General features: G+C 40.9%; 1 protein-coding gene across 1 annotated transcript in view; it reads left to right on the top strand.

Moving 5' to 3' along the window:
• The window catches only part of nrg2b (neuregulin 2b), a 49475-nt gene that overhangs the window by 17778 nt on the left and 13535 nt on the right, over positions 1 to 18162 (top strand). Inside the window, exons 2-4 of the mRNA XM_041944001.1 lie at positions 6977 to 7139; positions 8522 to 8640; positions 9639 to 9762. Coding sequence (XP_041799935.1) covers positions 6977 to 7139; positions 8522 to 8640; positions 9639 to 9762 — 406 coding nt within the window. The remainder of the gene's footprint in view (positions 1 to 6976; positions 7140 to 8521; positions 8641 to 9638; positions 9763 to 18162) is intronic.

The following is an 18162-nucleotide window of genomic DNA, read 5'->3' as shown; positions in this document are numbered from 1 at the left end:
GCTTTGCTTTTTTGAATGTCTGCAGTAGTCAGAATATTTTCTTATCAAACTCCACCTCAACCTCAAACATAACATTTCCAAATTAAGTCAATTGAAATGTATTTCTGTTTCATCCACAATATTTTTTCTGCTCTTGTTAGCAAGCACTGCTGCCAAAAATAGGCATTTTTGCAAAGAGGGTTTGACAGGGCCCACAGGATTTATTAGTTGACTCGGATGATTCTACAGGTAAAAACAGGTATGGAGGATGATAAATAAGGTTTTCCTTTCGCATTTTACAAGCATTCAAAGGTCGACATCAGACGTTAATGTAAAAGGCCATTGTTGTAGCAATGAGGTGCAATGTAGAGGTTTGACAGCCTTTTAAAGGGTTTAGCTGATTCTGATAAATTTATGTTCAGGTTTCTGATTGCTCATGCCTCTAACTATCTATATTTCCATCTCACAAAGGGTAAATATTTTTAACGTTAGGCCCTATAAATTCCTTAAAAAACCCTCACTGTTTGTCCAATTGACAAATCGATACATCAATCAATCAATCCCTGTCCTCGATTTGATCTTTCAGTGGTTTCTTTTTGTGCTGCTCCATTTTTAGAGAATGAACTCTTTTAATAACTCAGGGACATTTTCTTGCATTTATCAAGTAGGAGAGTCTCAGATGTTTTAAGATGTTTTATGAACCCTCAGGCTAATTATTTACCATGTAGTGGGATCCTTGTGCCGTCTTACATGCGTTTTTTGATTATTAATGCAATGAAAATGAAGGTCTAGCCAATGAGGCAAGATGGAAACATCAATTGAATTACTTATTTAAAGCGTCATCTGTCCAACATCCTAATGCACCCTATAGGTGCTAATGTGTTTCTGGCATAGAGTGAGTGGTTTTAAGACCTAATGAAGAACCCTCCACAGTGAATTCCTCCTCCTCAGCATTTGTGATTCGGTTTTGGAACATCAAGCAGCAACAGTAGGGTGTGCAGCAAGGTTGTTTATATGTTTTACAGCTTTTTAAACCTATGAGTAACTGTGATTAAAGATTCAGCCATTAAAAATAAATCAATGTCCTGTAAGAACCTACCTGTCTTATATGAATTAATCATCACATCTAAAGTAAGTGAAGGTCCGTATTGATCATTCATCTTTGAATTTAGTTTGAAATGAATGCTCTTGGGCATAAGAGTAGAAGGCCTGTGATGATAAATAGTAGTCATGTTGATGTGTGATTTAAATAAGTGCACAATAAACACACATATACATGCAGGAACAACTTCATTTTCCACATTATTGTTCATTATCATTGAGATAAATTTCAATTTATCATTCTCATTAAAGGACAAACTCACAAGGATGTTTGAATCTCTAAAGTGGCTTCAAGCATTATGTCAGATGTTAAAAATTAGTTAAAATTGGAGTGGGGATTTGTAGTGATTCAATCAGCCCATGAAATGCAGATGTCATATCCATGAAGGGTGATTTCCTTCTGGTTCTTAGCTGCCGTTCCCAGAATGACTGAACTTCCACGTTGCCTGAGGAGAGCGTCCCAGAGAGGGGTGAGCTCATTGGTAACCAGGTTCACCGCTCACAGCTGCTTCAGGCTTTCTTTCACCACTCAAATCCACACAAACCTGCATAAAAGCCTGACAGTCTCACCTCAGACTCACCAGGTGATGAACCTCATCTGGATGGCTGCTAAGTGGAGCGGCTGCAGTAATATCCATCTTAGCATCTGCAGTAATATCCACCAAAATATAGTCATATTTTTTCTAAACACAAGTAAAATAGGTGCCAGTGGGGTAAAATAATCTCACTTATTTCAATGAAAATCATCTTGTTTTAAGGATTTTATGAAGACCTAATCAGAATTTTAGAAATTTAGAATATTAGAATTAATTGTTAAAGGACAAATTCCCCCAAAACCCATTTTTGTTGGTCTTATTAGCTTGATGGTAAGATGTAGATGACATTATGTCAGAGTATTTACACCGGACTCAGTACAGCTCAATTCGATTAGATTATTGACGCTGGTCATATCCCTCATTTCCTTCCTGTGGGTATTTGTCTGAAGAAGATCTGCTGTTGGTCAAAACGTTGCTAATAAAATTAAAAGGGGCTGCAATTCCAGTGTGCAGGTACTCCTTGCACAACAATAGACTTTAATAGCAGGAAATATTTTAGCTAACTAAAGCATAAAACAGCAAATGTCAGGTTTTAGTTCTCACCATGTTTGACTCACAGGAGTTTAATCATTTTCTCTTGCTTTTTCTCGACTGAAAATTCTGTGGCTCTCCTGTTCCAGCCCTTCCTCCTAGAAATTTCTGTTACATTAATTTACTTTGCCAGTTACCTTTCATTTGGAAACATAAAGTGGTTGCTGGCTGCATTATGTGCATGGCAAGGTTTTTTCCAGTCAAGGAAGAGTTCTTGTACCGCACAGAGGTCGTAGGGAGGTATTCGGGGTAGATGGTTTGATGTTTGAAGCACATGACTTTGACTCTACAGACTGTGGTTCACATCCTGAGTATTGCGTGTATTGGCTAAGGTGGAGGAAAAAGTAAACATGCCCTGTCTTATGCCTCAACTCAGCATCAAAGTTTTCAATATTTAACCAAGTTAACGATCTCTTACTAACCATCACCAAGTGCTCTGGGTGCTTAAACCTAACCCTTTATTGTTTCTGCTTTCTGCAGGTGTTTATTGAAAATGTTTCCTCACTATGATCATCTAAAATGTAATTTGAGCAGCGTGAAAATACATGTTATGTTGCAAACTGGTAGTATATAAACAGAACTTTTAGGTAAGGTAAGCTTAGGCAACAAGCTTAACAATTTTATCTTGCTTTCTCTTAGTTGGAAAATGTGTGGCTCTCCTGCTCTTATCCTGGTATCACAATCGCTCCCATCACTTCCATGTAAAAACCAGCAGCTTAGTACAAGGAGTTTGGAAATTGTCATTAAAAAAAACAAACAAACAAACAAAAAAATGCTGGGAAATGTAGGAAATTTTTCGTATCATATCAGATAAAGAGGACCTGAGGATGTTTGTCTGGCCACACAGCGGGTATAGCACTATGAAAGAGATGTGCTTCTGCAAATGTGATTGAAGTGACCACTTGAGGTAGTCTGAAGGGATTGATTAATAGATTGACAGAAGGATTGACTGTTATTCAACACTGGATGTATGGACTAACTGGCTGTCCTCTCCTTCTCCTCCTGTGTCTCTTAACCTCCTACTCGTGTGTGTGTTTTGCCAAGCTTTAGAAAAATATTCCAATCTGCGGAGACCTAAATTTCATTTTAACACCTCACTCCCTTTCTCCCACACATATTTTAAATGAACTCCCTGGTTTCGCACAAGTCACAACTATCATTCCTGTCTGGTTTTTAACTGGTCTCTGGTTTATCAGTTGTGCTTCACGTTTCTTATGCTGCTGTGAAATGATAACTGTAGTTTGTGTAGTGTAACTTGTGTCGTGCAGCACCTTGACTCATTCAATCAGTATCTTCTTGTGTATGTACTTGACTCCACTGTGTTATTTGTGTCTCCTTGCTATAGTTTCTCTCTTTGTTTTGGTGGCATTTCTAGTTAATTTACTGTTGATTATTTCTAATGTATTTGCTGACTGTGAAGCACTTTGTAACTTGCTTTTGAAAAGTGCAATATAAACAAAGATTATTATTCTCAGAGGTATTTTGTCATTGTGAGTCTAAATGTCAAATCTGCACTGCTGGAATTGGCCTAAAGTCGCCCCTCCCACATTGAAGTCTCATCTCTGTTCCACATATGGTACTTTGCTATTAGATTACTGTTCTCATGATTTCTGCATTGTCTCCTGCAAAATATCCACAGCAAAATGCTGAATGAAAACAGCAAGGGGGCTGCTCATTTTCCCATGAAAAATTGTTTGTCAGACCAAACTGGGGAGTTCTGACTTTATCTTTGCCAACATAATATACTCCCTGGTAACTCGTCCTTGTTTTAAATGTGAGCTGCACACAGGATGTTTCCTGTAATGACTTCCAGACACTGCTGTCCTGATGGGGAGGTTTAATGCTGCACTCGTGCCATGCTGGATTTACTATAGGTATGTCTGAGTGCAAGGGTCAGTTATTCTCAAAACAAGGTAGATTGTGTGACATTTCCTCCAACCACAGTAGAAGGCAAAAGTGTTTACAGCTGTTCTGAACGGCCACACTTGAAGGTTGGATGAACAGCCGGGGAGGAGGGAGAGACTTGACATCATTTAAATATACAGATAATGGTGCACATTTTCAGACATTATGAACGCCTTCTCCTGGAATGTTTCATAAGGTTGACAAGGGACCAAAATAGTGTCAAGAATGAAAAAAGAGAGGCAAATTAAAACCCTGGTTCCTTACTCACCGCACAGCTGGCCAATCACAGCGTGAAGTGGGTGTAAATGTTGAATTGAACAGCTCGTCCTAATCCAACAACAAAAAGGGGGGACAGGGGTTCCGGAGCTATTGGACCATCCCATAAACAGTTCTGATGGAGCATACTTGTCTCTTTTGTCTCCACCAACTCTTGAGACAAACCCTTGGCTCTTTAGCTAAATGCTCCGCTGTGCTCACCAGCTCGTCACTGACATTGTCTGCTGAGTGGGTAGTGCCGAGGGTTTACCAGAGCGTCTTCACTGTAAACAGCTGCCTGCTGTGTCTCTTCTGCATCTGGCCTGGAAACAGAAGAGCCCTCATGTTTTCTTCATTGTTTGGTTTAATCAGTCAACACAAGCACAAGCCAAGACCAAATCTAGTTGAGTGAGTCAAGATTCAGCAGTGGATTTAGTCCTAACTGATGGAGTGGCATCTGGACCCTCCGAAAAGAAAACAAAGTGCCATTGTCAGTTATTTTGGTTGTTTTAAGACATTACCAAAAATAGCAGGCAAGTTCCAAAAAATCTATGACAGTGACACTCAGTGTTATTCTTCAGCATAACTCATAACAAGTCAGGAGTCATGAGAGAGAGAGAGAGAAAGACAGCATCTGGTGATGTTGAGATGATTTACTTTGGTGTGACGTGGAATTATACATCAGCAGCGTGTGTCGAGTCTGTGACAAGACTAAATCTCACAAAATGTGAGAACTGGATTTAAAGATGTGCTGCTTGTTCTGTTGTGAGTCTAAAAATCCTACTTAAATCCTACTTACATAACTGCAAGCTGCTTGGATGGTACTTCATCGAGGTTCTCCTTTTTTACCTCCGTCCTGACTTTGCCCTCCTCCCCCAGCCCATTAACTTCAACTTATGTGATTTAAGGAGAAGGTTGCCGTTAATGTTGCTGCTCTGAATAAATCCCATGAAAAGACTAAAACCGGCAATGCGCACTCGTCTCTCACCACCTTCTGACTTTCATGTCTGGTACTCTGTCAGAAGCTCATTTGTGACTACTGAAGATGTAAAACAGGTCACCAATATTTAGCTTTTTATTTTTAAAGACGAAGTGATTTCCTGAAATAGATGGCCACTGTAGTTTTTAGTAAATGTTAGACAAGCAGGAGTAAGAAGTGCATTTGTTGAGGACTATTTTAGGTGGCGGACTAATACACATTTGGTGTTCTAGGGAGCATTTACGAGCAGCAGGATTGAGTTAAAACAAATTACGGTGTATGTGTGTTCATGATAGTAAAGGAACATGTCACCCAGTGCTTCAGCGTGTCTTTTGATCATTTTATTTACACTTTGTTCACAGTAAGAAAGGTAAAGAAAACAGGAAAACAGAATCTGGCCCAGCGGACTAAGATAGGTATAACTATCGTGTCCTCAGTTAAAGTCTTAATGGGAACCTTTGTACCAAGTCACCCCCACGTCTCTCAACCAAATGCTCCCTGTTGCTCTCTGCTGTGAAACTATCCAATAAAAGCAAAATGCCATAATATAACATTTAAAAAGAGCTGAAACTTTGGCAAACTCAACAATCTGGGATGAATTTATCACTTAGACCCCTTATCATAACACCTGCTGCTGTGCAGTCCTAAACTATGCTTTGTGTTTCCTGCATTAGAGGAATAGGGCCGCAAAGTCCTCTTTTCAAAACGACATCAGAACTAAACTTGGAGTCGTGAGGTTTGCACAGGATGTACGCCGTACGATATTGAGCCTGTTGATTTATGAGACATCCACAGACATATAGACCCACAGTGTCTTGCTGAAGCTCACAACATCTACAGGATCAACTGTGCGTATATGAGGAGTAAATACAAGGATGCAGCGGCGCTGTGAGGAGCTGTGGGCCTGTACAGCATTCGCCTCACAGCTGATCAAGCGTGTCCTATCACCTCGACTGTGTGTGTGTGTGTGTGTGTGTGTGTGTGTGTAAATGGTACTAGATGGCACTGAGTTGTCTCTTTGCTTTAGCTTCTGTGTGCTTGTGTTGCCTGTGCTGGTGTCAGTGATGCAGTCTGTTGTAGTTTTTAAGGAGAGAAGAGAGAAACAGTGAAACTCTCCTGAGACTGATGAAGCACATGCATGCACACATGCGCGTGCGCGCACACATGCACAAGTAAGCACATCCACATCGCTCCATAGTGAAAATCTGCTGCAGAGAGTTTCTGAGGAACGTTTTTCTCTCTAGAAGCTTACAGTTTGTCTTTGCCTTTCAGGATTCAGACCTTACCCAACCGCTTTTCCACTGCATTTGCGCGTATGTGTGTGTGTGTGTGTTTTATTACTGATATTCCTTTATTCTTTAGCAATCTCTCATGTGAACTCTAACCTCTAGCCTCAGGTTTTGACCCCGACTGAACCATCACTAACAGATTCTCATCAGCCACCCTCATTAACACACACACACACACACACACACACACACACACAATTAAATGGATAGATTAATTGAATGTCTGTAGTTAATTTCAGTAATGCAAGCTTTGATTTTCTTTCTCCGCTCCCTTCCTCTCGTCCTCTCTCTCTCTCTCTCTCTCTCTCTCTCTCTCTCTCTCTCTCTCTGTCTCTGTCCAGCCTCTGCTCCTAAGCTTCGACTGATGCGAGACCAGTCTCTGAATGAAGGGGACAAGCTGTACTTGAAGTGCGAGGCGTCGGGGAGTCCCAGCCCTTCCTTCCGCTGGTACAAAGATGGACACGAGCTACAGAAAGGCAGAGACCTCAAAATAAAGACCAACAAGTGAGTCTGTCAGATTGGATATTTTTTTTAACATTCTCATTTGTACGCACCGAGAGGTTTGAAAATTCCCCAATTCCAGGCAGATGACTGCATGCCTCCTCAAACACATGCTGTACATACTACAACGGCTTCTGATATGCAGCTCTGTTTTGGTGACATTGGGCAACTTCACAACTCTGTTTTAGTACAAAGTTGGACTTTAACCTCCTGTTTCTCTGACTTCTGTTTGTTTCATTCCATTCATCAACTGACAGTAAAAGAGCAGGAAAGTTTTACTGCAGGTTAAAATTCAGCCTTAATACAATGCCCACATGCCCATATGCAAATTGAGAAAGTCATAGGGCTGTAATCACTCCTCCTCTCCATACTGGCCCTGAAGTGCTACCTTCCTCTAAGGGCCACACTGTAAGAGATGAGGGCCAAAATCCACACTCCTCGTTCTGTGTAAAAATGCATTTTAAAGTTCAGTCAGAGCCAATCTCAGGCTTCAGAAGTCTGAGGTCGCCCTGTCAAGTGAGCATTTGACAGAGTTTCAATCATTTAAGTACAAAATGCCTAATTATGTTTCACGCTGTTGCCTTAGCGAGCCATGCCAGAGGGATATGTCCTAGAAGTCTCATGTAGGTTTGTTGTCAGGACAAAGCACAAGGGTATTTACTATGTGTGGCTGAGGCTACGACGCCTCATACCAGCTTTACCTGAACTTTACAGTACAGTTCCTGGAACAGGTACTTTTCCTCATTTTTCGCAGTGTCTTTACAAAGTGATTGCTTCCAGGCCAGCAGCTCCTATGTGTACAGTAAAATTTGGCTGGCTTTCATTTTGCACCTCTGAGACACTGTTCACACCAAATCAACACATGTCGAAAAGTCTTTGTCTTATTTTTGTTGCATTGGTTACATCACACAGACACTAATTACGTACCTGGTTTATAATTACAGATCACTCTGTCATCTGGTCCGCTCTTTCACTGGATGAAATGATCATCTTATTCACTGATGTACAGCACTGTTACGCTTGTGTTTGGCAGTTCACTCTGATTCAATGTCATTTAACATCATATAAACGGATTTCTACTTTTAAGTATCTGTGGTTTGTGTTTCAGTTCAGTTACAGTAGAGTATAGGTCCATTTCTTGGAATCACTTCCTGTATTCCTAAAGATTAGGTTTAGCCTGTTTCTGGTTTGACTTAATACTCGTCCATTAGCTTTGCAGGCCGATCACAATGAACATGTGGTTTATTGCTTGTCTGGCCTGGAAACCAGAATTAAATTTCTCAGCCAGACAGAGATGAGTCTGCTGCCTTTATTTCAAATAACAGTAACTGATTCTGTCTTTTTATCTGCTCCGTGTCACTCTCTCTCTTTCTCCTTCACTGAAGAAAAAACTCAAAGGTGCAGATCAGTCATGTCCGTGTGGAAGACTCTGGCAACTACACCTGTGTGGCTGAAAACTCACTAGGACAAGAAAACGTTACGAGTATAATCAGCGTGCAGATCTGTGAGCAACGACACATCAGTGTCCATCTATCTATCTATCTATCTATCTATCTATCTATCTATTAGAATCATTAAGATAACTTGTGTGCTATGTATACACCTACATTGTACAAATGCCCCTCTTACATGCTTTGTTCTTCAAGCCTCTGTTCCTAAATGTATTTTTTCATACAGTTTCTGTCAATTTTCTCTCTGAAAAACCTAAAACATTTTCAGTCCGTTTCCTAAGATCAAGGGGTATTTACTCTTGTAGCTGGCTAAAAATTGATCATCCTGCATTTTAACAAATATGAGTGCTATTAATCTGTTAGCATAAGCAAGTTTACCCTCCCACAAGGATCTGACAGCACATCTATGGAACTTTTCAGACTAAAATGGTTATAATAGAATAGAATCATATGTGTTTGTTAGTAAAAGCTATTTAATTTCAAAGATACAGGAATCTTAAGAAATCACAAACTTAATTTGTTGACTGCGGTTGAACTGTGTTGTTACACATGTCACCATACAGTACCTGTCGAGATCAGTGAGCGTAGTGTTAGTATGTTATTACTGTCCAGCTCTTGTATCAGACTATTTTACAGACTGTTGAAATTGGTCTAGGGAGAATCCAGCAGTTACAGAACTGATATTGATAATTGTGAATATATGCAAAAGTTTCAAGTTCGAAAGGAAGAAGACAGCCGTGCTCTGGGGTTTGGGGAGCAGGTGTATCTGACTGAACCTGTACTGACTCTTTCCACTCACAAAACCAGCAGCTTTGAGCTGGAGAGCTGCAGTGAGCACTGGAAAGTGACTGATGCCTGCCCAAAAAGTAAATAGATTTGTCACACTAAGCTCTTTGAAATTCACTAAGGAGCTCTGAAAGGTATGTGCCATAGTGTGGTATGATGTGTAGTACTGTGGCTGCCATAAAATTTGAACACCTTGTTATTTGAACAAAGAGGTGACATTGAGCATTTTTTGCGTGTGTTCCCTGTCTGACTGTCCTCCTCGTAGTGACCACCACCACCCCGTCTCCAGGTGTGAGTCATGCGAGGCGCTGCAATGACTCGGAGAAGGCCTACTGCGTCAATGGAGGAGACTGTTACTTCATACATGGTTTTAACCAGCTGTCCTGCAAGTAAGTTGGTTGCTCAGCCGCCCCCCGTCCCCTCAGCCATCAGTGTGTAGTCACTCCCCCCTGTCTCTCCTCCCTCCCTCTCTCTTTCTGTCTGCCACTCTCTGTCTCTGGTCTCAGACACTGTGTTGCTGGTCACTGCACAACCTTGTCCTCTGTTCCCTGGTTGGACCCTCCCCACATACATGCACTTGCAGCCCACCTAGTCACTCACTGTGCCCGATTTCTAAGGCTTGTTGTTTACAGAAAAAGCTAATGTTTTTCTCTGTAGGGCAGTCGGCTTAAACAGATCTTAACTCAGACATTATGTCCACACGCACTAAAAATTAGCTTTATCTTCAGTTTACAATAAGTGAGGTTTGCTTATCACAACAACACTTCAGAAAAGGTTTCAGAAAGTCATAATAAAATGAACAAGAGTGAACAATTAAACAATGGTGTGCTTGCATTAGAAATCTCTAAACTCCAGTTTTTAACAAATATTTTAACGTTAAAAAATGATTGAATTTGGCTACCATTTTAATTTATGTGATTAGCAATGAAAGTATTTTAGATGAGGCGTAAAACACTGGTGGTGTGAGTTCCACCTGTTAGCAATGTGCTAGTAGAACCCAGAGGTAACTACTAGCATTAGCATTCTCATCAGCAGGGACGATTGTAGTTTTGTTTTGTTTGTTTGTTTTGAGTCAATATGCAGGGGTGGGGGTGAGCTTGGTTGGTCTTATAGACAATAATATATATAATTCTCAACAATTAAAATAGCCAGTTTCTATATTCCATCAGACAATACAGCTGCTGACCTTGATCTATGCTAGGCTAGCAAGCAGCTAACTAACATGGCAGATGATTCTACAGTTGCTCACCCTGCAGAGCACATCATCGCCCAGGAGAACCTCACAGGCATGAGAAGTTAAAGAGGACGTTCTGCTGACGTACAGTAGTACACGGGCTGCCGTCTCTGTTGTCGGTCACTCTCTTGGCATGTAACCATGAAGCACTTTGCATGCTGAGGGCACCTCGTAAAGCAAAGAGGACAGAGGGAACGAGACCGCTTCGAGTACGTCAGAAATGTAGAGTGATTTGGACTGTCCTGAAGTTTCATTATTCCACCTATTCAGCTATCAGTGAGGCTGCACGATTAAGTCAATGTTAGCCTACATTTTATGAACATATTCACTGTCACCCCCATCTATCATTAGCCACTGTTAGCAGTCATGCTAGTTGCTTAGCAAACAAAATTGCAAACACAGTATTGCTAATGCCTAAAGCTAGCTGCAAGTAGCATTTTAACTGTACATTAACTGTACATTCAGACAGAGTCCAACAGCAACAACCACTAGCCGAACATGACCATAATTAGCACAATGAAACTGATCTCTAGTGAAGTAGGCCTATTATGATGATTATGATGTAACCAGTTAACTACTGGATAGTCTGCCAGAGGTTTATTTACAGTTCACTCACGTTTCTAAAGTTGACAGCATTCAGGTGATTGTGGGGAGCCATTAAATAATAGCAAAAGTGCTTGTCAGAGGTGAGGCTGCATGAAGCTGAAGCCTCAAACATCTCACAGTGTTTACTGAGAAATGACTGCAATAGGACACACAGTGTTTTCTTTTTTCTAAGGCATGATCAGAAATAAATATGATACCTGCATATTTAATGCATGTCCATCTGTTTTGAAGTTGTCTCCCTCTGGGGCTGCTGAACAGATGACAACAGTGCTGTCATTTTATAGTTCCCTCTTAGTCAACCTTCTCGCGGTTATTACGATCATTGATGTCAAAGCGTCATTCTTGTCCCGCTCTCTTCCTTTGGTATAAAACTGTCTGCTGCAGGTCTCTGCTCTGTGATTGTGTGGCTGACACTTGATTTTATGCTGTGGTGTGCTTACATGCTGTGTCAGCCTCACACTTCCAGGACTTGAGAGTCGTTCGATGCACATTTTAGTTGAAGAAGCTACCAAACCCACATCATGCCAACAGTGCCTATTTTTTTTATTGTTTGTTTTTCAGCTTTTACATTGTGACAAGAATCCCTGTAGCTGCTGTGTCGTTTGGCAGCTGACACTCAAGTTTTTGGATGTCAGGAGCTCACACACACACACACACACACACACACACATGAACACCCCACAGACACAGCAGCCTGCTGTTCATGCTGAAAACGTTTAGCAGGTGCTCGGCTTCTGTATAGGGATGACATGAGTAAGACGTACGCAGCTCAGGCCTGACAAACATTAGCCTTCGAAGTAGCTCTTTCCTCCTCTTTTTCTCTGAGACTGTTCGTCACCATGTTTTGTGTTGTCCCGCTAGAGAGGGGACGGGACGGCCTGCTTTGCAAACTAATGGCCACATTCATGCCAAGCTGGATCTGAAACGTAGTAGTAGTGATGCCATAACTGTTTCTGCACTGACGCCGCGGACCAGGAGCAGTTGACAGGGTTCACAGCATGCTGAAATATCAAATTCTTATTCGGCTGTTTATTTGAAATAAACTGTTTACATAAATGCATCACTTCCTGTGAGTGGGAGGATTTTTCCCAGGAAAGAGCTACCAGACTGGTAGGTGTTTAGAACAGCAAGTGCAAAAAATTTCATGAACTGGATATTGGATGAATCACTGCTGTGTTATATCAACTTTTTTACAGAGAAAAACTGGCATTTATTCGTATGAACATGTTACAAAGTACATTTCTAAAAAATACAATAAAACAAGGTGCATCATAGCATAATTAGCCTAGAAGTTTCGTTTGAAAAATAAGTCAATATTTTCCTTCATGCTGGCAGAGTGGTAATGGTAAAACCCTGGCTACAGCATAAAGGCAACTTGTAGCATCGTATGCTAATGTAGTAAATGTGGAAGTATCCTGTAACACTGCCATCCTGGTACACATTAAATGATACAGTATGCCAGATGCAATCAAAGCTCTGTATTAAATTGAAAGAAATCTTGGTTTTCCTCTTTGTGAAATGAATATTTTCTGAAGTGGAGGTTGTAATCCTTCAGTATCAACTTGCCATACATACTGGGTCATTTTAGAGATGTGTAACAGGAACTTCCCCTGACGGTGCAGATAACAGATGGCGTGTATAGTCGTGCATGATCAAGAGCTTTGTTGTTATGCCTCCTGTACGATTGGATGTATCAGCTAGAAATCCATCCTTAGATCCTTTGGTGTGTGTTCCAGATCTACACTCTCTGTTTCTTTGTTTCCATCTCTCTATATATCTTTATCCCTTACTTCCCCTCTTCACTCTTTCTCTCTCTTCCTGCCTTTCTCTCTATCTCTCATCTGATGTACCTTCCGGTCACTGCTGAAGGATAAATCAGGATTTTTTTTCTTGGTGCTGACAAGCAGAAAACTTTGTTCAGGAGGTTGCATATAGACATCACAAGCTGCGTGTATAGCAATTTGGGGGTGCAAAATGTAGGATGCAGGATTGTACAACCTTCTGTGCATGACTGTGCTACATGTGAACACACTGCATATTACAAGAGGCTACAGCAGCCCAGCAAGGTAGCAACAGACTGGCCAGCAGTTTCCACAGAGTTACTGGGGCTTCTCATCTTTGTCATCCTTTGTTGGCCTGTCTGTTTGGGGCAGTGGAGAACAGGATGTAAATAAGAGCGCTGTCTGTAGACTGTCCGCTCAGTGCGTTCACCTCAGAGATATGTAAACCTCTCACTCACGCTCACACACGATGCCACTCACGATTCTGCACAACAGCTGCAAATCAGTGCACTGCGTGGCACTGGCAGGCAGCAAAAAAAAAAAAAAAAAAAAAAAAAAATTAATATCCCTGAAATTCGAGGTGGTATTTGCAAGCTCTTTTGTGCCGACCATGGAAAGGCATAATCTCCTCTTCCCTGAAGGGGAAAGTAATGCTGTACTGCAAAATGGAGTCTGTAGGTTAAAGTGGAGGACAGCACATACAGAAAGGCACCCTGGCTAAATCAGAGTGTGGAGGTTAAAGTAGAGATCAGCACATACAAACATGCCCCCCGGCAAGCTGTTAGCAGCTAAAGCTTGATGTGTCTTGCTTACTTACTGTTCCTTTGAACCTGTGTTACAGATGTTCGTGTACAGTTGCAGATCTGATTCTGATCAATCTGAACTTTGTTGGCCCAGCTCTAGTCTGGTAGCCCACGCATTCCCAGCTATAGGCTGACAATGCTATGTTTCCCATTGGAATCAATAAAGTTCATTTATTCTCATATAATCTACAAATGCCAGGAGTTCAGGCTAATATTGATGCCTGAACATAATGTCCGTGGCTATGTGCGTTTTGTTTCTCTTAAATTTGATGAGCCTTTGTCGAACGCATACAACAAAATGAATCACAGGCTTTGCTTTCATTCAGATCAGATGGAACAAAAGCAAGCAGGGGTAGATAAGGAAAGGGTGGAGAGAAGAGGGGAAACGAGAAGCAGAGAGAGAGAGAAGGGGCGAAAGAGAAAAGAAAATGATATACAGTAAAAGCTCTGTCGGCATAGGGCTGCCTCTGCTCCGAGTGTCTCCCACCTCTCTCTCTCTCTCTGCTCTATTTATAACTCTATGGGAAATTGCTGAGTGGGCTCTTCCGAGGGTTTTTGCTGTAATTGATTCAAAATGCAAGTTGTCTCCTTAGTGGTGAGAAAGAGGAGAAAAGGATACCCAGTCAGTCCTATGGACAGCATATGCATGAGGGTTAGACAGAGTTCCTTGCATTTTAAACCAGATAAATATGTTGACCAGATGCTAAATCACTGTAATAAAGACAGTGTGGTTATTAGAGCCGGAGAGCTTCTGCTATCCTATAATGACTGTAATGGGGCCACACCCATAATATAACATCAGTTGTTGTGATTCATCTTACACAGTATAATGTGCACTGCCTTTGGATCAGATTTTCTGTAACATGCCTCTTTTTCAGTTGACTGCAGCAAAAGCTGATCTGCTTTCAGTCATGGCAATAAAAATATAAAATCAATTATGCCCGGCTGGGTGAAAGTCGCCATTATAACATAAAATTCAAGACATTTCAGAATTTAAAGCATTTTTCTGAAAAATATTTTTTTCATTTTTGAAGGACATCAATTCAGATGAGGTCCTGTAGTGTCGCTTCTAAAGAGCTGATGAGAATTAATAGAAAAGAACTGCAGCATCAACACTTAGCATCAAATATTTTGCACTATGTGTGTGCGTCTGTGTCAATTTTCTAGTTGCTGTGATGCAGCGAGGAGCCTACTTGTTAGTTTCAGTGTTGTGAGTGTGATGTCTGATGCCAGAATATGAATCATATTCAGCCCGTGGTATCGCTGACAGCTCGCCACCCATCCAGAAACAGAACACCACATTCTGCAGCTGCATGTAAACTGTTGCTGTTATTTATGCCCGAGAAATACCAAAACCCATTCCAACCATTTTCATGCTCACACACTGTGGAGGGCTGTCTCTCTCTCCAGCCCTGTCTCTTAGAAATTAAGTTTATATACAACTAATTTGCATTCATAATTAGGTTGTGCTGACAAACGTAATCGCTGCCTGCATTATGTGCACAGTCAACATTTGTTTGAGTGAATAAAACAATACATTTTACGTACCCTGCATGACTGTGACACCAGAATCCAGGATTCACATCCAGACCATGGGCAGGTTCAGGCAACAAAAACACTTTGGTTGGGCTCAGGGAAAGATTGTGATTTCAGTTAGATGTTAGTAGAAAATCTTATGTCTCAAGTAACTGCTGACTTTTTCTGTATTAAAACAGACCATGATCTTTCCCTAACATTAACCAAGTGCTGTCAGTGCCTAAACATAACCATAAAACAGTTGAACTATGCTGTAGTCACTAGGAGTGGATATTGCAAGATTGCCTATTTTGGAGGAAAACAAATGTTTTATGTTAACATTTCCTCATTATGTTAATACAAAACGTAATTTGGTCGGCATTACTTTCCTTCAAAAGGTATTTGGTGCTAATTAGTTCTGTATAAATGGAATTTCTAGGAGACAGGGTTCCTCTCTCTGTGTATGTATTTGTGTGTGTGTGCTCTTATATTTCTATTCTTGTAAGAACCATTTCAGTTTCACTCATTCCAACTTTTGCATTTGTTGGAAGGTCACTTTGACCAGTCCTCATTCTTTAAGGCTCAGTTTACAGGCTACATTTAGGGCTTTTTTATCGTTTGAGACGGGTGACCAGGCGTTCGCACGAAACACACAAACGCAGCATTACACAGAGCAAGGATGCTGTTTTCAGTGGACTATGTCGTTGCACACTCCTAAACCACTGCATATGCATGACTAAAGAGGGCACATCACTTTCATTTCCTGCTGGGTTTTTGCACCTGGAGTTTCAGTTTCATTAAACTCTGACCTCAAACTACACTGACTTCTACAAGGCACATTCAAAGTCATTCTGATTATGTATGTATGTGTTGTTTGGAGTGCTAACCACTGCTACAACTCTACACTGCATCGCACTGATAAAGTCATACTGCAGAAGACATCCAGGAGGCCAGTGATACAGGTTGTTTATTTATACGTTCCATATCCCATCCACGTTTTTTATGCTGAGAAGATAATTCCTTTAGCACATTATACATGTCAAGTACTTTAACGCTGCATTAAAGCTGTTCCAATCAATATTTTATAGTAAATGGATCAAATGGGACCTGGCACCCCGGGGCTGAGTCAGCTGATTTTGACACTAACGTCAGCTACATGGCTAACCAAACTAACTAGCAAATGGTAGCCACAATATGTAAGCTATCTGTCCAACTGGACACCTCGGTAACGTCACTAAATTCCTGGCCTCCATTGGTCTCGGAGGCTGTGTTTGATCCTGGTCCGGCTGTATTTGCTGGCAGGCTGCTGAGCCCAGTACAGTGAGCAGCACTGAGCAGTTACTTTAGCAACAAGTAAAGCTATCTGTCTATGAAGAAACTCCGTAAACCACAGAGAGTTGAGGCAGAGAAGCTGGAGGACATCAGAATGAAAACCAGAAAAAATTTTCTCCATTAAATATGATCCAGTTTCACCCAAATGAGTTAATAAAGATGTGTTTTTGTGTAGCCATCATCGTTGAGGTCCAGCACCCACAAAACACTCCACTCCTTTTCTTTATACATCCATGGCAACGTTATGAAAATTCAAGAAAATGTTTAATTGGATGCAAAATTAGTATACGCCCCTATGTGCAGGGTAAGTAATCAACATTTTTTTTAATCATTTTCCAGTTAGTGACAAACAAACTTTTCCACCATTTGGGCCAGATACAGCCTGTAGCACAAGAACATATGTGATAAACACTCAAACATCGATTTTGACTTCATGGAAGCTCAGTGTTTGAGCTTAAAGTTGGTTTAATTCTCATAGGTCTTCATCAGCCTTATTTCCAACAAAAGTGGTCAGTGGTTCTCAGTGAAAAAAATCCACTATTCAGCACTGAACAGCAAACAGACAAAGACACTAGGTGGAGTCGGTGGAGACCAAAACAGAGCTAACACAAGAGTGAATATTATCATATTTACATTCGATTTACAATCATCAAGTTCCCAGACGCAGGACTCTATATGAATGCTAATGTTGCTAACAAGTTTGCCTTATTAGCTTATATTATAATATGTCAATGTTGTGTTTAACATGTGTTGATTCCTCTTGGCCAAAAAAAAATCTATTATTGCAGGTTTATATTGTTTTTAACCAAGACTCTACTTCAGATGTATGGAAACATGGCCAGGACCTTGTTGTTGACATGTGCTTAACATATCCTAGCTAACACAACAGCCAGTGAAGTGATGTTGTTACTGTAATGGTCATCCACTCTACTCAGATTGATTTCTTAATCTTGGATAATGTCAGACGCTTGACAATATTCATTTGAATATAATTTACTCGCCTAGTATTTATGCCAGAGGAGTATTTTCTCCCCTAACTTTGCTTCTGTTTTCTGCAACTAACGACACATTCATTATGTCTTTCTCCCTGTCCCTGGTGTCCTATCATAGACTTTACACTGAGATGACATCATGGGGAAAAAACACCTTCATGGGTCTGAGACAGTTTCACAAATATTAAACAGCAGAGAAGATCAGTATTAACTGACCTTGTCTGCTGTTTTACAGTCTTTTACAGTCATACTTTATAATGGAACTCAAAATAATGGATGTCTATTATAAATCAGACCTACTTAAAAGTTCTCTTGTGCTCTGCTTTTCTATTTCTTCATGGTTTTGGTCAGTGGTTAAGAAATGGACACAATCATTGACGCTGAAAATCCATGATCTAGGGCAATTGTGTGTGTGTGTGTGTACTTGTGCGTGCATCTGTGTTTGTGTGTGAGAGGGCTTGGAGGTTAACGACTGTACGTTTGACCCCTCCTACTTCCTGCATCACCATCACATGACCCTCATGAT

Source organism: Chelmon rostratus, chromosome 9, assembly GCF_017976325.1.
Source record: "Chelmon rostratus isolate fCheRos1 chromosome 9, fCheRos1.pri, whole genome shotgun sequence".
NCBI lineage: Eukaryota > Metazoa > Chordata > Actinopteri > Chaetodontiformes > Chaetodontidae > Chelmon > Chelmon rostratus.
This window is presented reverse-complemented; position numbering and strand designations above follow the sequence as displayed.